This window comes from Marmota marmota, unplaced genomic scaffold (assembly GCF_001458135.2).
Source record: "Marmota marmota marmota unplaced genomic scaffold, marMar, whole genome shotgun sequence".
Lineage (NCBI taxonomy): Eukaryota > Metazoa > Chordata > Mammalia > Rodentia > Sciuridae > Marmota > Marmota marmota.
The window spans coordinates 24452438-24477880 of record NW_026000174.1 but is presented as its reverse complement, the minus strand read 5'-3'; the positions used below and the strand labels follow the sequence as shown (position 1 = coordinate 24477880).

Genomic DNA, 25443 nt, shown 5'->3' with positions numbered 1-25443 from the left:
AGATGGGTACTGTGGCTCAAAACAGCCTGGACAATGATAATCTAACATCCTTTCACTTCTGCTCTAACAATAGCTCATGTCCACATCTAGAGTTCACTCGCTGTCAGAGTTCTGCTTCCTGCCCATCATTTCAGCTGCCTTGGAGTTTTGCTTACTGATTTCTCAGGATTATCCTCCCCATTAGAAAGGACTTGAAAGGGTTATTTGGTCCTTCTTTTGGTACTATGAAATCTGGCTATACAGAGCTCTGGAGCTAGGCTGCCTCAGTGGCTGACAGATGGCCCAATGATAGCTCCTTTGAGTTCAGAAATCAATATCTGGTCCTATGAGTTATGGACTAAATGGTGAGGCTACAAGGAAGAAGACTTGGAAACCTTTAAACAAGGAGTTCCCAGAATTATTTACCTTGAAAGCAGCAGTGTAACAGGGAGATAATTTTAAGTTCTTGATGTTCAGCAGTGTTTATTGTATCTGTTCATGTCATCCTGCTAGATGTGCTATCTCCTCTTCATTTTTCATGCAAAATGGAGTAACTCCTTCATTTGCCCCTCACACCAGGTCTCTGGGGTGCAGGTGACAAAGCATCACTGTCTCACTGGATGCATCTCTGGTTGGCATGGAGAGGTAGGTGGAGAGTGTCATTCAGCAGGGATTAGGAACAAGCTTTGGAGTCAGATGAACCCAGGATTAAGCCCTGGGAAGTGACTTACCACCTTGATTTATTTGTTAAGGTGGGACAATAATGTTTACTATATAGGATTGTAGGAAGAAATGGAATGGGCTGAAAAGATTGAAAAGTATCTGTGTATCTCTTACGGTTTATGGCTTATTATAGTCAGGAAATGTAAATGTTCACTATTAATTTTGCATAGAGCCCCTGGGCAGTAGGGATAAAACAGAATATTGTCTCTTAGCTCCAGAGGTTAGAGAGATGTAGGCACTAACTAGAGGGTAGGAAAATCTTGACGGTTTATGCCCAGTATCTTCACCTTGCCCTCATATTTGTGTTTCATGAAGTCCAATATCCAGAGCTGAGAGGCCTGGGAGTCTATCTAATCTGGAAGGCCCCGGAAGAAGCTAGAAGTGTGCCCAGGTGAAGGTGAAGCCAGAGGAGGATTAGGAGAGTTCTTTAGGTGCAGGTAGGAGGACAGTGGCTGGCATGAGGACACTGGTGTCTCTAGGGGGTTAAGAAGGCATTGCTGGTACTGGGCCAGACTCTCTCCCTGAGTTCGTGCTCTAGATGGTCAATGAGGTCAGCTCTCTGTGTTGACTATAGCTGAGAGGGGAAGGCCTCTCTGGAAAAATCCTGGGAAAAAAAGAGGGAAAGGATGGGCCCCTAGGGAAAGTATCACTTTCTTTCTTGCTTTGTCCAGGTAGGTGTGTTCTCTGCATTCTATGAACCAGTGTAGTTGGGTCCCTGTTGTCGATGTGCGCCAGCAGACAGACCCCAGTTCATGACCTACTTTGATCTTCCTTCTAGAAGAGGTCTGTGTAATCCTCTCACCCCATAGGTCCAGCAGCCTCCATGGGTTATCTGTTCTGATGTCCTGAGACCTTATAGATTCGCTGAGGTTGAGGCAGGAAAAGATCTGCTAGTCTAATGTGGAGGTGCCCGGCTGCAGTGGATGATACCTGGATGCTGCCCTGGGCCTCATCTGGTGGTAGATTGCTAGACTTGGTCTCACTTGGCCCTCTGTGGCTTCCTTCTTCTCATGGGTAATGACACTGATGCTCTTGATATAAATTTGTCTGATAAACAACTCAAAACAATCTAGGAGGAACTCTGCTGAGAAGCTCCCTGAGTTACTCCCTGTCCCCACATCTCCTTTTGTGTGCAGAGATCGATACAGTGGAGTTTTATCATGACCATCAATTCCAGCTTATTAGACACCATATTACTCCCCTCTCAGAAACACCTTATGTTTATCTTTAGTGGAAAATAGCTTGACTTTGAACAAGCATAAAAGTAAAAAAGGGAACTTTCCTAGCTTAACTTTACAGGGGAATGTGGCTCTTCACAAAATGAGTAGGGGCTTATATACTTAGGTGTCCTCAAGGAGCTTAAAGGTAAAAAGGCTGGTTACATCGGTGACATATCAGAATTCCACATTCTTGGGCCTTTCTTAGCAGAAGCCAGAGGAGAAGCAGGAGAGTAGGAGCAGCTATCCAGGGCAGGTGGTAGGGTGGCTTTGAATCTGAAATGTTCCCCAAAGGCTCATGTGTTGAGGGTTTGGTCCTCAACCTGTGACACTGCTGGGTGGGTGGAACCCTAGGTGGTCACTGAAGGTACACCTCTCTCTTTGCTTCCTGGTTGCCTTGAGGTGAGCAGCTTTTCTCCACCATGATGTAATTATGCCACCATTGGCCCAAAGCAGCAGGGCCAAGTGACCACAGGCAAATCTATGAAGCCTGAGCCAAAATAAAACTTCCCACCCTTTAAGTTGATTTATCTCAGATATTTGTTACAGCAATGGAAATCTGACTAATGCACTCCACTCTGGAAAAGCCAGGGCAGAGTCCTGGCTGTAGGCAAGCATGGAACAGAGTCCATGGTGGCCCAGTCCTGGAGGATCCAGTGCTGGGGAGAGCATCTCAGCCATGTGTATATGAGGCAAAGTCTTATATGGTTTAGTGCCGGACTGACAGACAAAGCAAGCTGGGTTCTGAAGTAGTTGCACAGGGCTTGAGTCTGGACACCCCCTTCCATGGCAGCTCTGCAGGGCTTGAGCTGTAGTGTTGAAAGCATCTGTCTGGCGTTCAGTGTCCTTCAATGACATTGAGCATTGTGTCTAGCAAATCTGTGCACATCTCACCTGACATGCCTTCTTCCCTCTTTGCCTTCTTCCTTAGCAATGTGTTCTGCTTCAGTGTGGAGATGGAGACAGTAACTATAGCTGTGTATGGACGTGGGGTGTGCATGTGAAGGGGAGGGGCATTTGAGAGGGAGTCTATTCAACAATGCCTGTTTTTCAGCCACCGCGCTGGGCAGTGGGCATGCAGCTCTGAGCAGGGCTGGTCCCTACCCTCAGGAAGGGTTTGATCTAGTCACAGAGTGGCCAAACAGCCTGGTTTGCTGGGGACATTAAGTGCTAAAACTAATCCCTGGAAAACCCAGATGAGTTGGCCACCCTGTCTAGTCAACCCAGGGGTAAAGGGATTTTTTTTTTTTTTTTTGGTGACATTTGGTGTGCAAAGAGGCTGGTTGGGAGGGAGGAAAAGTGTACCAACTGTTTCTGCAATGAGATTCTTCTGTTCACTCAGGAGTGTGGTGCTCCCGAGTTTTGTACAGAGAAGACAGCTTTCATGGTCATTTCTTCCTATAACAATGACATGGGGAGAGGTGGAGTGGCATGTCCATGGTCACACAGGGAGGAAGGGCAAAGCTGGGACCAGTTCCTAGGTGCCTCCATCCTTCCCACAGTGTTCTTTCCCTAAGAACTATCTACCTCGCCTCTCCACTCGCCCAGACCCACTTTCAGTTAGGTATTAAAAAACTGAAGGGGAATGGGAGGTGATGTGGAGAGAGTGGCAAGTGAGTCTCCAGAGAGTCAGCAGGTGGCTGCAGCTGGGAGGGCCTGAGCAGCTCCCAGGAGAGAAGAGTAGAAAGGGAGAATTTAAGGAGGTCAGGGAGTTGGACCTGGAGCGATCATTTAATAACAGTGGAACTGAGCACTTCCAGAGACTGAATGTGAGGAATTGGGGTCATAAATTCAAGGGAAGGGAGGACAGAAGAGTAAGAATTTGCTGGTGGAGAGAGGACCCGAATCTAATTCGGAGGGAGGAATTTTGCAAGAAAAAGGAATAGTCTGAGGTCAGTGGTATGCATGTGAAATGCAGGCTGTATATAAAAGCAAAACTGATCGCTTTGTTTCAGGCCAAAAGTATTCACTGAGTACCTACTATGTGCCAGACCTTGATCTGAGATGGGGAGATAGCACAGTCGCTCTCAGGCAGCTTCATTATAGGGGGAGAGAGACAATAAGCAAGTACATTATGATGCAATAACTAGGTGTTCTGTTATGTACAAAAGAATTTTCATATAAAAAACCTTATGTTCAGAAGTCTTTCATATGAAAATAGTGATCAGCAGGGTTTATCTTGTAAAACAAATACAACATTTCAATTCTGCTTGGAGAAAGACTGTCAGGAGATGGGTTTGCAGAGACTGGCAGCTTACATCATCTTAGATGTTACTGGGAGAAATTAAAATTGGTCTCCTTGAAAGGGGGAGGTTGTATTGTTATATTGAGGGAAGGCAGTTAACCCTGTCTCTGAAAAACACCTGAGGACAACCTGGAGATGCAGATAGTGAGCTGAGGCTCTGGGAAGTCACAGGACACCCTTGGGCAAGTGCAGAGGTCTAGGGTGCAGGCTTCATTGCTTGGGAAGCAGGGAGGATGGTGAACTTGTACCATTATATTGACCTCACTGGGAGCTGTCCATTGTACTTACATTAAAGAAGAATGATGACCAGGGGCTATTTGTTTGACCAGGTAGGGCATCGCTTTTAAAATGCAATTAGCAAGTAGTTTTTGTGTTAATGTTCATCTCCATTTCCATGCCTAAGGAAAGCCCAGCTGCTGAGCTTGGTTACCCATCATAAAAGAGTATCAACCAGCAGAATTTTTTTGACTGTCAATCACATACACATCTCTTAAGTGCTATTTAAAAATAATTTTATTCATAACAAGAAACAATTCTGGAAAGAATAGGATGAGCTTAAAGTTCCTGTCTTTCTCCTTCATTGAAGTTCCTCCCTTCCCCTCCCCCTCCCCCTCCCCTATGTCATTTCACTGAGGTTGGATAAGCTGATTGCCTCTTCTCCAGCCACAGCACTGTCCTTCAGCCATGTGGGACCTTTGCATGACCCACTTTTGTGTGCTATTTAAGTTTCTGATCCAATCTCTCCTCTTCAGAGAGGGCTTCCTGACCAGCCCCTAGAGCAGCTGCCAGGTATCACACTATTCTCTTACTCCACGTGACTTTCATCTCAGCACTTGTATAAACTTGTATCACTTGTTTGCTTCTGTGTTTCTTTCTCCTGTCAAAGTATAAGCTCCATGAGGACAAGGACTTTGTCCACTTTCTGTTACACTCTCAGTGCCTACAAAGTACCTGCCCGGTAGAAGAGGCTCCATAAAAATTTATTCCATTAAACAGAAGAAAGAATTCTACACCAATCTGTTAACTTGGTGGTTTTATTTAAAAAAAAATGCAGGTATGAAGTAAATTTGGGAAAAGGTTCAACTCTTTCCCTCCCCCCACCTCCCCTTGGTGAGAAAGAAGGAGAGCTGGAAATAGAATGGGAGAAGTTTCTGTAAATTTCTGGTAACCATAGAGACAGTGATTTTAGTTTATTAATCTCATGCTCTTAAGCAGGCTGGGGCCCCATGGCGACTTCTCCAAATTGCTCGGCGCTGGTATCCTGCAGCCTTCCTCATTAAGGAAGAGCAGGCCCATTTCTTTCCGGCAGCACTTTAATTACTGACGAGCAGAAGCCTTGTGCTATTACATTCATTACTGCGTGTTGTAACCTGGCTGCACCTCCCGCTTTGGAGCAGTAGAGTGTGGTCACCAGTCCCAAACCCCTGAAGCCATCAGTGGCAGGTGGTGAGTGTGGAAGCCTTATCTCCAAGACCAGGGTCTGGGCCAGCGCTGGACTTCTACTCTACTCTTTCGTCCAACTGTCTTGAAGATGAGAGCTCAGGACCTTTACAACATTGAACTTCGACCTGGGAAGGGCACCAGTGGGTTTCTGCAAATAAAGGCTGTGCTTTCAGGGGAAAGAATTACCCTTGGCAACCCTGGCACCTCTTATTGTCTGGCTTTTCCAGGGGTCTGATTTCAAGGTTATGCATTCCTCTTCCTATGGGGAGTGACATGCAGCCTTTTATGTGTTTGCCTCCAGTCCTTTGGGTAATGGCTTCCTCCAAATAGCTTCAAGGTTTCACAGAGCTTGTGAGATGGCCAGTTGGGACAGTCTCTACCATGGCCATTTCTTCTTCATGGAGGAACCCTGCTACACAACAGAGCTGTAGGTGGAGCCTCAACCTCTTTGTGCCTCCGTGTTCATCTGTGAAGGAGATTGGATGTGGTCCTTTCCATCCTTTACTGATGTTGAGACTCTGATGCAGACTTCAGCCCATTTCTGAGGCCAAAGCCCTGAATGAATGAATGAAGGGTTAGGGGTGCTAGCTGGAGGCCTTCTAGAATGGAGAGTAGATTGGGGCCATAGAATTTCTGAGAGAAGACCTACTGCCCTTCTGAGGCTGGTGGCCTAAGGTCCGAATTCACCTAACTGCTGCCATTGTGGAAATACTAAGATTTCCCTTTGGTTGCATTTTCAATCCTGTTGGTTTAGAAATGCTAAGTGAGTCATCCTTGCTGTAAACACCCAAGGACTGCCTGGCAGGTGCCATCTGCTGTGCTAGGTGCTCGGGTACAGCTGCTCAGCTGGAATAGTCACTGACAAATTCACACACAGTTGTGGGGCAAACTCTGGGTAGCTGTGGACCTTTCTGCTGGACAGAAAGGGCTCATCTTAAGTGCATCCAAGAAGAAGTCCTGGAAAGAATCTGGACTCCCAAGCCCTCCAGCAGAGCTGGAGCAAGACATGGGGTGGTGCGCACCTGGGGCAACTCCAGCTGAGTCACCCACGGATCCAAGAGCTTTGCCGTTCTTCTTTCCAGGTGCCGCAACCTCTCCTTCCCTGACAGCCTGCCGGAGGTGAGCATCGTGTTCATCTTTGTCAATGAGGCCCTCTCGGTGCTGCTGCGCTCCATCCACTCGGCCATGGAACGCACGCCCCCGCACCTGCTCAAGGAGATCATCCTGGTGGATGACAACAGCAGTAATGGTGAGTGGGCCGCCCACCCCCTGCTCCCTGACTGACAGCTGGGCAGAGGGTTCAAGTTCAGGTTCTCATTTTCTTCAAGGCTTTCTATCCCTGCTCCTTCCTTGGGGTATCACCTCTGAGATGAGAGATTCATGGCAGTCACTGCTTTGGAAATTTCACTGCCATGCTTCCCAGAGGAGACTTTTCCTTACTGGATAACCACTCCCATCCAACACTTTATCCAGTGTGATAGGATAAGACAAAAAACCCTGACCTCCAACCCACTGTGTACACAGTGACTACTGCCCATGAAGCATCGTTTCATTTAGTGGTGTTTCTTGGCCTCTGCCTGGAACAGTGTTGCTTGGAGTGGTCTTAGCAGTGGTGGTAATGAGGGTGGGGGCTATTGATGGTGCTCATGGTGCCAATGGGACTTCCTGTATAATTCAACAAGAGCAACAGGGCTGCTACGTGTGTGCCTCTTTGCTGGATCTCCTTTGCCCTATCCCATCTGTCCTTAGCAAGGACCCTGAAGATGCCTTATTAAAGTCTTCACGTCACTCCTTCTCTTTCTCCAACTACCACCAGCTACTCAGTCCCTTGGTGCACATTTCGTGGCCTCTGATTCCCCCTCCTCATATATCGCCCCCATATTCTCCAAACTTAAACATCATGTATTAAAGACAATTTAGAAACCAGTGCTCTTGATTGGACCTTTATATGGATGCCCGTCTAATAATGTGTGATTTTTAAAAACAGACTGCTGGGTCACTGGATCATACAGTCCCTGGGCTTGTGTTATCGTTTAAGCCTTTTCTGGTGCAGGTAGTAAATTTCCCAGTGAATCATTTGCTGTAATGAGATGGGCAATTTATGATTTGTTATCAATTAAAGCTGAAATATATCAGATAATTGAAATGCATTTAATCTCAATAAGCGAATTTTCTTTTTCATTTTATCATCATGTAGAAAGAAGTGTAGGAGCAATGCAGGAAGGGAATTTTAGAGCTTTCTGAAGGGCAATGCTCATGAATCACTTGACTCTCATTGTTCCATAGGCTTAAAGAAAGGAAAAGGCATCAAGGATGTCAGCAAGTAGGCAATAGAGTTCTAAAGGCGATTGTCTATCATAGGAAGACAGGAAGGGTTCCAGCTCCCATCCCTTTGGGCTGCCTACCATCTTCTTGCCTGGGATGTCTCCATTCTCTAGTGGCTAACACCAGACCATGTAGGTATCCTCCTTCTCAGCTCCACCTGGGTCTGCGCCCCCTTTATGTCTTACATAGAAAGGACACAAGGGATGGAAGAACCATTCTTCAAAAGGTTAAGGACATCCCTGAAGCAAGAGGTTTCCCTGGGCCCACTCAGCTGCACCAAAGAAAGAGCAGAATGAAGCGCTAACAGGAAGAAGTCCATTTGTCCCCATGGTGAGAAGCTTATCATATCCTTAAGGATGCTATTTGTCTTTAATCCTTATGGAAAATAAGGAAAGCTGACACTGTGTTTAAGAAATTTGAATACAGAAAGAGAGTCAAATAGAGTCAAATATTTTGAATTTAAGAAAAGTTTAGACTTTAATTTTGTAATGTTGGGAACCATCAAAATATTTTAGTCAGAAGAATAAAATGGTCAGAGTTGGATGAGGGAGAGATTTGGCCCTATTTATGATATTAGCTGGGATAAGGGGCATCTTGGAAAAGGGAAATGGGTGAGGTTATTGTAGCAAGAGGGACAAGAAGTCAAGAGGCCTAGAGTCATGGTGGGTATGTGAGGATCAAGGGCAAGACATAGGCCTCAGAAACACGAGGAAAGAATCATGTTGAACCTGCTGTGGGCAGGTGGACCAAGGGAGAGCAGATCAGTGCTGACTCCGAGTTTCAAACCAGGGCGCCTTAGGGAATGATAGTGCATTGCCCTGGTGGCGAGGGGGAAAGCGCAGAGTACTGGTACGGTCGTTACTCATGAGCCATATATATATACGACAATGAATTACTTGGGAGTGTTCAAAACCAAAGCTCTTGGGAGCTTTGTGGTGATGGTATAGTTAAATACCTCAGATGTGGTGGTGGCTGATAAAGCCTCATCCTGCTACCTACACACACCCACAGAAGCACCTGAGTAACTGGAGAGGTCTGAGCAAGTTGCATTGATTGGAGTGGTATCCCAGTCCTGGTGTTTGTGCTATAGTTGTGTGAGATGTTACCACTGGGGAGGCTGAGTAGAGGGCGCCTGTCATCTTCTCATACATTTACATAATCTATAAGTACTTTAAAATATAAGGTTAAAACAAACAGCTCTTCCAGAAGATTCTATATCATTAAGGTCCAGGTGGAGTCTGGACATCACTGTGTTAAAAAGCCTCCCTATCGATTCCCACCTCTGACAGACAGCCTGTGGTTGGAGGCCTTGTCACTTGGGTACATGTTGAGTTTCCAGTGCATGGTGACAAGGGTAGAACTCTGGGCTGAGGTTAGAAGTCACAGATTTAGAACCCTCTTCATGGTGGATAAGAGACCATGGAAGGGTCCCTCAACTGCTCCGTCTCAGCTTCTTCCTCTGTGAATGGGGGTGATAATCCCCCTGCTGGCCTCAACTGTCTTACAGTGAATTGAACAGTTAATGTCTCACTCCTCGTCCCCACCCCATGTTCAGAGGGCCAGCACACAACTCGTGAACTGCACAACTGGAGCTCATAAGTTAAAGTGGGGACGTGGATCTGGAGTCTCGTTGAAACCACCAGCTGGGTGGAGAGGGTGGCAAAGGAGAAAAGAAAGACCAGAAGCTTGAGGGAACCCTGAGGTTAAGATACTTGGAATCAGGAGGAGAGATCAGCCAGTAAGGGACAGAGAAGGAATGGCCAGGAGGGTCTGGAAGCCACCATAGCCCCGTGCATGCAGAGAATTTCAGGGACGAGGTAGCCACCTATTCACACACACCCAGACAGGCAGAAGGGGTCTGAGGAGAAGCCCCTGTGGTTGGAAGTTGCGTGTCATAGAAACCTCAGGGAGAAGCAATGTTAGTGGAAGGCTGGGGCTGGGAGCTGAGGGAGGCAGATGAGACGGAGAGCAGGCAGTGAGCAGAGATATTTGGATCATGGAGGAGAATCATAAGTTAATGCAGGAATGGGAGCAATGTTTTCCAAAAATAAAAATAAAAAAATTATCATAATCTAGTACAAGAAACATATTTACTTCCTGACCCAGGAGACACACCTACTCATACCCACACACAGCACAATTGAAGCTGAACTTTTAAGAAACAATACCCACTCTTAAAAAGCAAAGCACTCTGCTATTTTCCACTGTGTTCTATTCTTTGCTATTCAATTCTATTGTGTTTTATTCTCTCTCTCTCTCTCTCTCTCTGTCTGTCTGTCTCTTTAAAGACAGGTTGTTCTCAGACCCTGAGTGCATATTAGAATAGTTTGTAGAGCTTTCAAGAAATTTAGAGGCCCAGGGAGTGTTATAATGGGTCTGGAAAGGGGCCACCAGAGTCCTTTGAGGTTAGGGTCTGGAGCAGGGCCTCTGGGGAGGGAGAAGAAGATGCATCCAGGGAACAGAAACCAGGTTGTCTCTGGGAAGAAAGGGCCCATCTCTCTCCCACTCGGGAGAGACATGTGAGTAGGGAGAAGTGGGCGGCTGCAGGGCCCAAGGTGGGGAACATTGTGGGAAGGGCTTGGTAGAGTGCCCCTGTGGGGAGTGGACAGGGTGGTGACCAGGAATGGGGCTCCTTAAGACCAGCCTGAGGAAGAGGCCTTTGAAAGGTGCTCAGAGGAAGGGTACCATCTTTGGCCTTGGGACTGGCTCATTCCTGAACTCAGGGCGGCTGTGCTGTACCCTGTCCAGGCTCCACTGGGGAGTGGCTTCTCTCGGACATCATTGCACTCAGCGCAGGACTCTGGCTTACTTCAAGGCAGGCCAACTTGGCTCAGCTCCACAAGCATTTCTAGAGCATGAAGAGGAGGGCAGATCAGATTAGGCCCTGCCATAAGTGTAAACTAGGGATGGACCGTAACAGGACTCCTGCCGCTTCCTGGCCGTGGGCTTGGGGCTTTGGTTTTTGTAGGTACCATGTGGGGACAGACGCCTGACAGAGTTGCTGAGGCTACCTGGTAACAGGAGAAAAAGTTCTGCACAAGCCATAGGGTGCTAAGGGGATCCTAAGGGCGAGTTAAAATGACAGTAATAAAAACAACAACACCCTCCGCGGAGCGATGTGCCGAAGCTGGCATCTGGCCAGCTTTTCCGTCTGGCTTAGCTTCTTCCTAGCTGTGTGTTCTTAACCTCTGTGAACCCCATTCTCCTTATCTACAAAATTGAGATGTATAATTCCTACCTCCGGGATTGTTTGGAGCTTAGACGAGATAAGACGTGATGGAACGGATGTCGCTGTTTAACATTCTGAGGTAACAGTAGGAGCCGTTGGACAGTCTCATCACGGGGCCCTCCTTCCTAGCCCTTGCCACCGCTGAGTGGGCCGGGGCCTTCTCTCTTCTTCATCCTCCTCTGCTGCACCTTTGCCTGGGCTGTCCAGCCTGGGCCAGGAAAGGGCTGTCAATCAAGCTTTCTTCACCCAAGCCTCCAGGCCTTGAGTTCTCTCCCAGGAAGACGTTAGAGCTCTGCAGTGGGCCTGTGTTGGAGTCTGACCCCTGTCCTCTGCCTCCTTGGCAACATCCTCAACAAGCTCTGACTTTGCAGGGGCTGATTTCTATGTGGGGTGCCGCTATTCTGCTGTGGTGGTCTCCAACATTAGTGTTTCAACTTGGTTAAAAATACAAGGATTCATACCAGGCAACCCCCTGCCTCAGAACATGGGCACTGTTGTGCCCTGCACCTGGAAGGCTCACCCCACCCCACCCCTGTGTCTGCACCACCTGCCCCTTTGCCTCTTTAGGCCTTTCCTCAGTTGCCACCTTCTCACTAGGGCTGTCACTGAACCACCCCATGAGAGTGACAGCCACATCCCTGACACTCTGCTCCTTCTCTTGCTTCTTTCCCTCTACAGCACCTTCTGCCACCTGATGGGCTGAATTTCCCTGTTTGCTCTCTCTAATTTATTTCTACAAAAGTTCCCTAAAGATGGGGCATCTGATTTGCCCCCTTCTCTGCTCTAGTACCTAGACTAGTGCCTGGTGCTGTAGGTACTCAATACACTTGACTCAGTGAAAGCGTGGGTGGGTGGGTTTTTATTCTGCAGATCTGGGGCAAGGCCTGGGATCTGCATTTTAGCAAGCTTCCCAGGGCATTCCAACACAGGCAGACAATTTCTGCCAATCTCTATTCTAATTGTTGCTCCCATCTGTGCTGCAGCAGAGGAGCCCAGGAGAGCCTCCTCCCCACTCTCCCAGGGATCCCCTCGGATAGCAGCCACTGCCTGGTGGGGGGAACGCCTTTCTGTCTCCCAAGGAGAAGGCATGAATGGGGTGGTGGGTGAAATGCAAAACAGAAGGGGGAGATCCTCTTGCTATTAGCCCATCCTGACCTCAGGGTCAGAGGGTCAACCTGAGCCTCCCAGCCCTGTCACCCAGCCTCCCTAAGCTTTCCTGACAATCTGCCGTGCTGACCTACTCTGCAATTCTGAGGCCATGTTTCTCTTCCCCTGGATCCTCCTCCTTGTTATCTCAAGAAAATGGTGGAAACAGAGATCTGAGCCTCCTGTTTTTAATTACTATGTTTTTTAATGCATCCCAAAGGGCCAGTATCTTTAGTGGGACTGAGTAATTCAACCTCCACAGACTTCCAGAGTGGGGGAAACCCTAGGGTTTCCAACTGACAGAGTCATCTCTGCCTTTGAAACTTGGCATTCATTTGGTTACTTACTCATTCATTCATCCATCCAGGCTTGTGTCTGTTCTTGGTTGGCAGTGACTTGCCCAACATAAATCAACCCCATACCTGCCCTCCATCCATTTTTTTCACTCATTCCTCAACAGTTTTCCAATGGTGTTTATTAAGTTATGTTGAGCATACAACTAAGCTCTTTGCAAGCTCATTCATGCTACACAGATACCCTGTACCTAGCACAAAGCAGGTGCTAATGAACATGACCCTTTTACATTTATTTCTTCACCAGCTGTCCCAGAGATACCCCACCCCACAGTTCAGCCACCCCCACTTCTGACAAAAAGAAACCCCCCCCAAACAAAACAAAACAAAAATCCCCATTTTCTCTGTTATACTCAGTTTCTGTTCCCTTTTGGAATTCATGTCCTCTTTTAACAAACATAAAATTCATATACCCTTCTTTCCCGACACTTGAAGTTCAAAATTAACCTGATTTTCTGACTAAAAGCACATCAAAGAAATGGTAATGCCAAATAGTCTTTTAAGAATCCCATTCATTGGAGGCTTGTGTCTATTCTTGGTTGGCAGTGACTTGCCCCACCTAAATCAGCCCCATACCTGCCCTCTGCAGCTGCTTCCAAACAGAACTGTGGCTTTAATCTGTCCTGTCCTTGAGGGCTGGGGTGGAACTCCCACCATGGACCCGTGATCCTATTGCTGTTGGATCCAGTCTTCACCCTGGTCATGTTGGGTGAAGCCCTGCACATGCATTGCCAGGAGAAGGCATACAACTAGGTAGGCCTCAAGAGACAGGCAGACGGAGGTGCCCCAAGTGTCACAGGGGTAGTCAGGTGGCCAGAAGCCTGCAGAACCCAAGGGGGGCCAGTCGAATCCCCACTGGCTGTCAGGGGAAACTGAAGACATGTAGGAAGAAATCTGCCAGTGTCCCCTGACTGTGTGCAATAGAGCCAGGCTGGAGCCCTGGTCTCCTGAGCCCAGCCACGGTGCCTTCCTCCTCCTCCTCATGTAGCCTCTGCTTTGTCGTGACTCCGGCTCTTCTGCTTGTTGGCACTGTATGTGGGCATGGTTATCCCCAGCTAGGCAGCCCTGGGGTAGGTTACAGTGGCTCTGGGTACGAGGCCTAATTAGCCCTCAGTGAGATTAAAGATCCCCCAAGCCCTTCAGTCGTTTTGCTGAGCTCCAAGATCTAAGGTTTAGAAAGCCTTCCATGGCTCCCCTGCTCCAGTCTGGGCAAGGGAATCACCTCCCCTAAGCCCTGCTCCCTCCTTACTGCACTGTGGTTTAACTGGGTGTGGGTTCCCTGAATTTAGTACCAATTAGCCACAGAGAGAGGCTTCTAGTCCTGGATATATCAGAACTCCAGTGTCAAGCTCACAGGAGTCACTCAGTCCATTTTACGGACAATTTTAGTCACAATCCCCCAGGGAAGGAGAAGTGGTAAATATTTCCAGCTCACAGGTAAGGAAGCTAAATCTCAGAGAGGTTTGAAAAACAAGTGGCCAGGGCCCAAGGCCACATGGCCAGGAAATAGGGGAGTGCAAATCCAGATCTGCTGGCCCCAAGACGCCTGTCTCATCTCACGCACTGCTGGGAGCCTTGAGGTCAGCGGACACGGGTTCCCTCTTCTCCAGTTCCCCATTGGCAGCCAGCACGCCTCATTGCTTCTTGAGGAGTGCAGGCCAGAGCCAGAATGACGACCACACACCTTACAATTGCAGGCCTGTGTCATAGAGTTCAATGGGTTAGCCCCTGCACACCTCTTTTAGGTACAGTAATGGCTCAAGTCTTGGACTTACTTCAGTTCTGGGGGCAGCAGGCAGGCTTGACCAGGAAGGGTTCCCCAGGCTGGCCTCTAGGCAGCTGGCTAGACCACTGCCCAGCTGTTGCCTATGGCCAGGGCTGGAGTTCGACCCTCACTTCTCAGGTCTAGGCCTCTGACTAAAGTAACTTCAAGTGCTCCTAGGTAGACAGAGTCCTTAATAAGTACCCCCAGCTCACTGAGCCCTCACATGTACCAGAGCTATTTTAAGTACTTCATATAAGTTAATCAATGTCCTATTGTAGAGGTAAAAATCAATGTATTTTTATTGGAAAAAAAAAGAAAAACAGGGACAGAGAAGTTAAGGAACTTGTCCAAAGTCACACAGAGGGGAGTTGAACTCAGCTACCTGGTATTATAGCCTACACTCTTGAACCATTAACCACTCTGTCTCTGGGACATCATAGGCCTCTGATTCCAAAACACTTATTTGAACTTTGTCCTCTTTCTTTTCCTCCATCTCCTTTGGAGAGAGAGAGATGCTGGGCACCAGGATGAGTGAAGTGGGAGACAAAGGAGGAATCTGAAAGGGCCTGGTTTTCTCCTCCACTGGAGTTTTTTCTGGGGGAGAGATGTGTTACTTGGATGCTTCTAGGTTCCTTCCTAGGATGAGAGGTAATTAAAGAGTTGGTAGCCATGCTTTAAGTCATCTTGTGAGAGATGTATTCCCTTTGAAATAGGGAGAAGTTGGCATGTTTGTGGGTGTGTGCATGAGTGTATGATGTGAGCACATGTACGTGTGCATATGTACCTGTTTGTGTGCATACTGTGCTGTGCACTGTGTGTATATGAGCATGTGTGTTTGTATGTATGTGTATGCATATATCCATGTTCATGTTCTGTCTCTGTGTGCTTTTGTATGCATATGGAGCTGTGCATGTGCAGTCATACAGTGGTGAGCATGTGTAACTGTGTGTCCCCACTAACAGTGGGTTGATCCTCTTCCGCCACCCACCATTACCTGGAGCCACCTTCAAAAGCCTCATGAATGACAAGTAATTGCACAACTGTGAATCATTATTTTTAATTGTTGGTAAGAAAATCACAATGCAGTGACGAAAGAGAATCAGAGCTCCCAGATTGTTTGCCACCAGCTGCTGGGTCCCCCGCCACCCCCTGCAGAACCCCCATCATCCCTTGGCCCAGAGCCTGCCTAATCATTGTTTAATGTTTCAGAGATGCTGTCCTACACAAGAGATACTCATTCCAGACTGTAAAACTACCAACAGCTTTGCATGCAGCTGGAATCATCGCATTTTTTTTTTTAAAAGCAGAGGAAAAGAATGGTCCAACAGTATTGTGTTTTATGGAGCTTAAAGAATCCCACATCACTAATTGAATTACAACCTCCATTCAGGCACCTTAAAGGTATTTACACAGCCAGATGTGCTCAGCCTGAGGCTTTATGTCACTGCCCTCCTATATGCCCTTTACCAGTGTGACCAGGCTGACCTACCACAAGACTGGCAATAGATATCCAGTAACTGTGAGGTCGAGACTGTATTCTGAAAGAGTCCTGGGTGTGCTCACCTTTGCTCCTTGCTGCCTGGGGCTGTTTCTACCTGCCACATCTTTGATAGCCAAGCCTGAGAATTATTCTTGGGAATAACCACAAACCTGTCTCTGGTGCCATCCAGCAGTGCTCTCTCCAACTGTTTCCTTAACAACTAGCATGACTTTTGAGCTCCTGGTTTTCCAGATAGTAGATGCCCACCTCCCCATGCTGTCTCAAGCCCCAACCCCAGGCCTGGGTCCTGCTTTGGCTGGTGATTCTGGGGATAGAATTTGGACTCAAATGTGTCAGTTTCTGAATCCACATCTCAGGACTGTCACATATGGCTCCGCACTTTGTACCTCTCATCTGGCCAGGGCCACATGAAGGTGTAAAATGTAGCCCCACTCTCCTCTTGCCAAACCATGCACCATCATATGAGCCTGGCCCACTGTCTAGCTGGGTGTCCCAGGAGGGTGCCCTCTGTAATGCACATCACAGTGCCAAATGCTTAGTCTCCTGGCACTGCCCTCTGCCGAGACAAGCAGTAGCCTCTCCTTTCTAGGGGTGGCCTGGCTGAAGCAGAGCTTCTAAAGCCTGGGATGAGTTTCCTGTACCTGCTGGACTGTGAACCCCAGCTTTCCTCAACCTTCTCTAAGTTGCTTCTGACCTTGGCCTTTACCTACGTTCATCATCAGTCCACAGTTCCTGGCTGGGAAGTGGAACAGAGTCTCACCAAGTCACCCCCTTCATCCCCTAATGGGGCCTGACTGCCTATTGGGCTCTGTCCAGCCCTCTTCCTTGAGGGAGCTGGACTCTGTTTCCTGTATAACTACACTAGAGTCACAGCCTGCTCCCATTGGCTGATCCACCTGGCTTCCTGCATCCAGGGAACGGGGACTTCCCACTGATAAGCTCCTCTCCCTAGAATGAGCATGCTCAGTGATGCCTGGTGCACAGGCCCCTTGGGACATTGCCTGTTTGTAGACCAGCCCCAGAGCTTGGTCAGTGTGTCTAGCTCCGGTCCTCCACGTTGCCAGCCTCTGCTCTGTCCTTGCCAGCCACTCTGCTGAGGTCCCAGCATGTGGTACCATGGAGTCTGCTAGAGTCTGGCAGTGATGTGGGTGGCTTATCTCCCTCTGGTGTCCCATTACCTGATAAAGGAAACTGTCTTAGGGAATGGGAACTCCCCTCTGAGACAGTGCCTGGAGGGTCAACAGCCTACCTTCTTCTTGGCTCATGAATTCCTTGTGTATAATCCGCAGCAAGAGGATTTTGGACCACTTTGTTTACAGACTAGCCAAGGTGACCAGTTTTTGATAAACAAAGCTAGAAGAATCCAATACAAAAAGGCCTTTCTCCCCTGTCAGCTGGGTGACAATCTGTCTAAGGGGAAATTCCCAGAACTGGAGTAGAGTGTGGGAAGGGATCAGGAGAGTTGTCTCCTGCCCTCAGGTGAGGGGCCCTGTAACTGGCATCTGGAAGTCAAGCTGTCCCTGGAAAAGGCCAGGGACACTGCCTGGGCCTGCAATGCAGCCATCAGGAAAGGACTTCTTGTCCACTCTTGGCCCATAGCCTATCTTGCTCAGCAGCTTGAAAAGATAAACTCTGGCTGACAATATTACAGCCAAATTCAGTACACTCTCATAAGCCAGGGCCTTAAATAGCTCAAAACCCAAATCAACAAATCAAATGCTTCCTACTTACATGTTCCAGTGTGTCTCCCAAAGTTCATGTGTTGAAAAGTTAGTCCCTATTGGAACAGCTCTGAGACATGAGTAGGTTCTTAGGGCTCTGTCCTCATGTATGAATGAATGCCATTATTCCTGGAGTGGGTTAATTGTTGCAGGAGTGGGTTCCTAGGCAAAGGAATGAATTCAGACCTGGTGTTAATCAGTTTTCAGTTACTGTGATAACTGTAAATACCCAAGAATATAAACATATAAAGAGGGAAGGTTTATTTGGGATCACAATTTTGGGGGTTCCAATCCATGGTTGGTCGGACTCCTTACTTTGGACCTTTAGTGAGGCAGCATATCATGGTGAGGAGCATGTGGTAGAGCAAGCTGTTTACCTCATGACTTGGAGGCAAAATTATGGAAGAAGAAGGGGTGAGGGGCCCATTATGCCCTTCAGGGGTATGTCCCCAATAACCAGAAAACTCTCACTAGGCCCCACCTCAAAGTTTCCACTACCTCCCAGTAGCAACCCATCCCTTCTCCCTTCTGCCATGTTATGACACAACAAGGAAGTTCTCACCCGAGGTGGCTCTCTTCCATCTTGGACTTCTCAGCCTCTAGAACCCCGAGACAAATAAACTTCTTATTCATTTTAAGTTCCTAACTCAGTTATTCTGTTAGAGCAGCAGAAAACAGTCTAAAGTGTTATTGATATGGACTCTTTGGAGTATAGAATGCCTTTTGAAGGAATTGATTTCAGGAAAAGCTGCACCAAATCATGCAGTGACCCAGGTGACCTCCAGGAGCACCAGGGTCAGTGTGCTCGGCCAAAAGAGGAGCGTGAGAACAAAAGTTGGTGTCAGCATCCATCCAAGCTGCCACCCATTTCTGTCCTGCGTAATTGGCTCTCAGAGCTCAGAGATGATGAACAGCCCTCTTGTTTGACGGACAGGACAGGGGGTTGTGCAGGAGGCAGTGTCAGGTCGGGAAGCTGGTACCAGTGACTGAGGGTCTCCTGGCAGGTGTGGACCCACCTATGTTGCGTCTCAACAGAAATCTGTTCTCACCAGTGGTCAAGGCAAGGCAGGTTTTTTTAATTTAATTTAATTTAATTTTTAATTAGGGCGCCAATCTACTCTAAATGGTCCTAAATGGAGGAACCAATTCCATCATTTTCCAGCGACTGCCTCACCTCTCTGTTCAGGCCCACACTCATTCACATGCATTTAGGGCATGGAGGGCTAGGAGCAAGCTCTGAGAGCGGGAGGCAATGGTGAGCTAGTACATGGGTTCCTGCCTCTGATGAGCTTTAGTCCAGGGATGACGACAGGCAGATAAGACTCCACAGCCCTCATCTAGCACAGATGTGGACTGCTCAGCTTTTAGCTGGTTTCTGGAGCTCATATCTACAGAGCTCAAAGTGTAGGTAGGATTTTAGGGAGAAAGATTCTCAAGCAGGAGGAAACCATGGAGATGTCTCCTGCTTTCCTCCAGATGCAAGCTGCCACTGGAAACCCTACATTGGGTTGACTCTTAACTTCTCTGGGCTGCTGGAGTGTGGCCTTGATATTAGCCAACCAAACAGGGCTTAGTCTATGCACCAAAATATGTGGTTCCTTCCCCCCCCCCCCAAATTGTGGCTCCCATACTGTGACTCCCAGGGGCCTCTTGCCTGGGCTTAGGCAGTTCTTCACGAGCACCTGTCCTAGGATTGAGTTCACTTTGTGGGTCCTTCCCCAACTTTATAGGAGGTGTGGGCTTCCCTTAAAGGACCTTAGGAAACTTAAACCTAAAATCGAATCCAAGCTGTCAGTCAACAGAAGAGAAAACTGAGGTCCAGAGAGCCTGAGATTCCCCAATGTCACAAACCTTGTTCATAGCAGAGCTGGGGAGTATCTACAAGCTGGACTGACTCGTTCATTCAACAAATGTCCAGTGTTCTCATATGTCAGGCATCATGCTAACCACAGTGACCCAGGACTGGATGAGAAACAGTTTCTATCCCTAGGAGCTGGCAGGCTAGAGTGGATGATAAAACACAAATAGCCACAACACAGGTGAAGTGGTGTCACAAACCACAGGGAAGGGAGAGTATGCTGGGGGGAGCCTAGGGGTGAGGTCTCAGTCTCCCGGGGGGGTCTTCCTGGAAGAGGTGGCATTTTGGTTGGATCTCAGGGGTTGAATGGGACATGAGTATGTGAAGTCGAGGGTGGAGGAAGAGATAGCGCCTGCCTCTGTTTCTGTGTCTTCCCAATTAGACTGCAGGGAGGAGTCAGTGTGACAATTACTGGGCACCCATTTTGTTCCAGGCATCATGTCAGGCACTTTTGCACGTGATCTATTTTTTTCCAGTATTCCTCCCATCTTATAGATGTGGAAACTGAGACTCAGAAACAACTGGACCAGAGCCTTCTTTGGTCCCTTCCCTTTTTTTCATGCAGTCCTGCCTAACGTCTTATTCCTTGTGAGGACTTACTGAGTGACTCTGAGGACTGATGGAAGCAGAGACAGAAATGGGGGAGAAGAGTTTGCAAAGTCACAGGGAAGGCAGCATCCTCCTTTGAAAACTGCATGGCTGAGCCCAGGGCAGTTTCAAATGTCAACACCAAACTGAATGTCTCCCCATGAAAATGCACATCCCAAATCCCAGACTGGGATATTATTGGCCTAAGTGGGTATTAAGAGCTATCATTTGTTCTAGCTAAGAAGCATCGCTCAAATGTTAGTTCCACCCTAAGAGCAACCATGCAAGGGAAGTATTATGGTTTTCATGCTCACTTGACAGATGAGAACACTGAGACTCAGAGAAACTATAGGAGACATGGCTGGCAACAGCAGCACCAGAATTTGAACCCCAGGTGGATCCAGAGCCTGACACTTACCCCAGCACTGTGTTCAGGAATCCTAAGTCCAGTCACCTACTAAGGCTTGGAAGATAGTGTGAATGGGAGAGGCAGGCCATTACAAGCCATGAGGAGTGTCAGTGACTGAGTGAGCAAGAGAATGCACTCCAGCTCAGCCAAGAGGAGCAGCCAGCACTGGCTCCTGCAGGAGTTGCCCATTTGTTCAAGTTTGGGATTTTCTGTTTGGTGGACTGAGCAAGCCACATGGCAGGTCAGACATGGCCTTGATCTGCCTGTCTCTAGTATCTGCCATTTTGACTTCCACTTTGAGAAAACAGAAACTTCTCTTGAAGTGCAGTTTATATCAGGCATCCTGGTGAGAACTTCTTCTTGCCCCCGTTCCTCTCATAGTTGCTCATTTTCCACATCATGGAACACAGACACCCTCGACAGGCAGAATTAGCCACTCCTTTGCAACTTCTATTCCTTGGATATACAGTTTGAGGATATCACACTGCATTGGCCATATGATTAAATTTCATGCATCCAGAGGGGAGCCCCTCCTGGGCTCTTTTAGAAAAGCACAGGTCTTACAGCTATGGTGTGGATTGTGTCCCCTGTGATGAGCTAACATTGTTCTTGGGGGCCTCCCTGAATCCTGAGACCTTGGAGGTTAACTTGCATCCATTCCCTGGTCCAAGCCAGGAATATCAGAGGGAGTGACCAGAGCCTGGCAGAGATGACCAGGCTGCACAGGAGCCAGAGAGGGCAGGGGTCACAAGCTCTTCTCAGCAGGACTCCTCCCAGGAGCAGGAGCTGGGCAAGGCCAGGGCACAGGAGGAAGTCTTAGGCCCACACATGGACCAGCCCAAGCTGGGTGGCTGCCATTTGGATGTTACATGGCTCAGCAGGCTCACCCTGGCTTGCCTAATTCCTTGCCCTGTGATTCTGTCTCTTCTCACATCACCTGAGGCCACTGCCCTGATGATGGCTATGGGGTATATTGGTGACACTGTGGCTGGTTGTCATTTGGGAGTAAATACCCACAGCATGCCAAAGCTAAGTGACACCCAGGAACAAATCACAGGAAGTACGTTTCTGTCCTCTGGGAGAAGAAGTATGAGTTGGAACTTTACAAACCCAAGTCTCTAAACCCTTCCTCACTGGGCGAATTTGATGGGTGACAGAAATGAATTAGAAATGAGATCAGGGCTCAGCATTTACATGGGCCCTGAGCCAAATGGAAATTAAAAAGAGTATCTGGTCAGGGTTAATGGGGAAGGCAAAGCTCTCAGCATTCCTTGGCACAATGTCCCAACCAGGGTCTCAGAGGAGAATTGATCCAAGGATCCTGCTGATGAGATCAGGAGGTGGAGGGAGGGTTCTCCACCCAGACAGTGGGAAGGAATTAACTTGTCACCCAAGGACAGCGCTGATGTGACTGAAAGTTCCCCAATGCAGGGCAGATGTTCGTGCCCAGCCACCCACTGGCAGCATTGACTTCCCACTTTGCCCAGAGGTGCTTGGATACCAAGGAAAGGAAAAAGTGCCCCTCACCCCCTACTTTGAGGGACGCTCTGGCCAACGCACCAGTCCCTTCCTGAGACTGGAGATGCCTGCAAGCTTGTCTGTGCTGTCAAATTTCATTTAGCTTTAAAATGAGAACTAATGCAGAGAATCAAAGAAAACAAAGTTGTTTGCCGCATGTTCCTGACCAGGGCTGCTCAGGCATGAGGCTGAGAAATTGGCTGAAGTGATTTTATTTTCTCTGGAAAAAACACTCAAGGTTGTTGTTTAATCTTTCTGGAGTGACTTCCCACCATCTCGGGTGTCCAGCTGCTGCCCTCTGGACCTGTGTGCTCCACATTCCTATGACATGTGAGCCCGGCAGCAGGCAGGGTGTTGCTTGCTGAATTCTTAAATTCCACGTGGCAGGAAAAACACATCCCATCCTCCTGCTTTGTGATTATTAGATAAGTGGGCAGAGGATGCACAGATGTGTGGGTGAGGGGCTCGGAAGGTTCTTCACTGAGTGCCCCCGTGTACGTGGGTTTAACCTCTCCGTTCCATGATGTGGGGAGTTTTACCCTTTTATTTATTTATTTACTTACTTACTTACTTATCTATTTATCCTCATGGAGATTTTACCCATTTCAGAGAAGAAAGAACTAAAGGTCAGAGGAGCCAAGTCACCAAGTTTCTCACTGAAGCCAGTGGCAAAACTGGGGCTTGACCCTGCATGTCCCAACCCCAGGTTTAACATGTCCCTCTTTTTCTTCTCATACTTCCCACTAGGCTTTTTTTTCCCCCCCAACTGCCTGACCTGTACCTAGAGACAGCTTTGTGTAGGTTCATGGAAAAAGCTTATGTAAATAGATGGCTAAACGGAGACCTGTTTTCTCATTTAGTAAATATTTATGGATCACTGGGTAGGTGGGATTCTAAAATACCCCTAAGAGTTTTGGCCTCTGGTGTAAACTCCGTTTTTTCCAGTTATTCAATCAAGTACTGATTTGGGTTAAATCCTTCATGCAAAGGGATTTGCAGATATAATGAAGCTCCTCAATCCGTTGGGTGAGCCATGAGCCTTTTGTATGCAAGGTCTTCTCTCATCTGGTGACAGAAGGGAAAGTCACACAGGTGCTCTTGTGGCCTAAAAGCAAGCGGGTCTCCATGCTGTGAACTGCTCTGGGGGCCACTTGGCTGGAAGCTGAGGGCAGCCTGCAGTTGCTGAGAACAGTCCTGACCAACAGCTGGCAGGAGAGCTGGGGCATCTATCCTCCCGCTGCAAGGAAATCATCTGCTCCAACAGCCAGTAAACCTGGAGGAGGACCCTGAGCCCCAGAAAAGGATCACATGCTGGCCAATGCCTGCAGAGAATCCATCCATGCTCTACCTGGACTATGACTAACAGAAACTGTGATATAGTCAATCCATGCTCTTTTAAGCTGCTAAGTTTGTGGTATTTTGTTAGGTAACTTGGAAGATTAACGCACTGCCAGTAGTGTACTGGGTCATGGTGCTGTACACTGGGAATTTGCACTCATAGTCTAGTGTGGGAGACAAATGAGAAGCAAGTCAAAGAATTACAGACTGTGATAAATGCCCTTAAAGATGTAAAGAGAAACATTTTAATAGATGTAAATGCAATAAATCAAATGGGGGAGGCAGGCTTCAGGTTAGGTGACTAGAGAGGATTTCTCTGAGCTGCAAAGAATAAAAGGATACAGACATCATGTAGAGGGCATGGAGAAGGTCCAGCCAAAGGGAACAGCACAAGCAAAGACCCGGGAGTGGGAGGGAGTGTACCATGTTCCCAGAGCCACAAAGGGGTAAGTGCGGCCGGAGGGTGGTCAGGAAGCAGGAGGATGGCTTGAGATGGTGCTGAGGAATAGGCAGGGACCTTAGGGAAGATTATTCTCAGTGTCATAGGCACACAGATGAGCTTTGAAAAGAGAGCAGGACAATCTGATTGGCATTTTTGGACAATCGCTGGCCGCTCTCTGGTGAGTGGTTTGGGTGTGGGTAAGAGGGGCCCCAGAGAAGACTGGGAGGCTGCTGCAGCATTTCAGACGAGGCAGGCGGGTGGTGGGCCTGGGGCACTGTAGCAAACTAAAGTGCATGAACTTGAGATCTACTTGGACTTGCTGATGAACTGGATGCTGGGGTGAAAGAAAGCACTGCAGTCACAGATCAGGTTTCTGGTTTGAGCGACATGAGAAATGGCTGGGCTGTGTACTGAGACGGGCGGGGCAGCAGGGGGTAGAATAGATATGGGGAGTAAGATCAAGAGCTAAGTTTTGGATGTGCCGAGTGCATCCTGCCCATGAGATCTTTGAGGGGAGAACTTAAGTAGACATTTGGATAGACAGAGCTTCTAGAACAGAGGAGAAGGTCAGGACTGGCAGACTGGCTCACTGCATAGCTAGCTCTGCAATCATCCCCTTAAAGGATAGCAGAACACCTGGTGCTTCAAATGGCAAGGCTTCCAAGAACCTGGGCTGGACCTGGGGAAAAGTTATTCTTCCTGGTCTCGCTCTGTTCTCATGCTGGAGCATGTTTGCAACTACAGACCTGCAACACCTCGATGAGTTACTTCAATTGTCCTAGACTAGCAGTAAGGGGCATTAAGCACCAAATTATATAAGCCTGGAATTGCAGTCTAATATTGTTAAAGGGCCTGAGGGAGCTGGAGAAGAAGGAGCGTGAACAAGAAATCATCCGTAGATGATCAAATCCCTGATTAAAATCACCTCCTAGGATCAAATGGCCTCTAGAGAAAGTACAGAGTGCCTCTGAATCCTAATGGGGCCTCTGAAACTCCGGAAGGGTGTTTGGCTAGTCTGTGTCTTCCTCTCCAGGCCATCAGTGCAGGAGAGACCAGTGTGGACAGAGCTTCCCACAGGGATCCTGCACACTGGGCGCAGGACACACAGCAACCCCCGAGAGGGTCTGAGTCCCATGTGGTGGCGCTGGCCTTGGCTTTGCCAGCTCTGCCTTGGTGAGCCTGTTCCTTCAGAAGCTGACCCTGAGACATAGACTCCACTGCAGATGGTTTATTTAGGAAGTTCAAGACATACCAGCAAAGTGGCGAAATAAGGCAAAGAATAGAAGCAACAAATAAGAGCTATCAAGAACCATGGGGCAAGTGGACCCTAATCCTCCTAGGAAATCCTGGGAAACAGGAGTAAAACACATGCCTCAGATTATACCTGCTAAGAGGTGAGGGAATTGGGGTATTTATACATCAGCTTCCTTTAGTCGTTGGTTGAGGGCTGTTCTCAGGGGCTGTCAATTTCTTGCACTTCTGCCCCACACTGCCGGGGCAGAGCAACATTTTTTGGTTTTGAATAAAGTCTGTGGATGAAGATCCTGGCAATTAGGAGTGGGGAGTGCTTTGAAGGGAGGAGATCTAGGATATGGGTGGGGCATCAATAGCACCTGCTATAAGAACCATGATGCATACATACC

The 25443-nt window shown here is 48.1% G+C and overlaps 1 protein-coding gene across 3 annotated transcripts in view; it reads left to right on the top strand.

Moving 5' to 3' along the window:
• Positions 1-25443, top strand: part of Galnt18 (polypeptide N-acetylgalactosaminyltransferase 18) — a 338683-nt gene that overhangs the window by 178728 nt on the left and 134512 nt on the right. For all 3 annotated transcript variants that reach the window (XM_048788340.1, XM_048788339.1, XM_048788338.1), the window contains exon 3: positions 6690-6856. In XM_048788340.1, coding sequence (XP_048644297.1) covers positions 6690-6856 — 167 coding nt within the window. The remainder of the gene's footprint in view (positions 1-6689; positions 6857-25443) is intronic.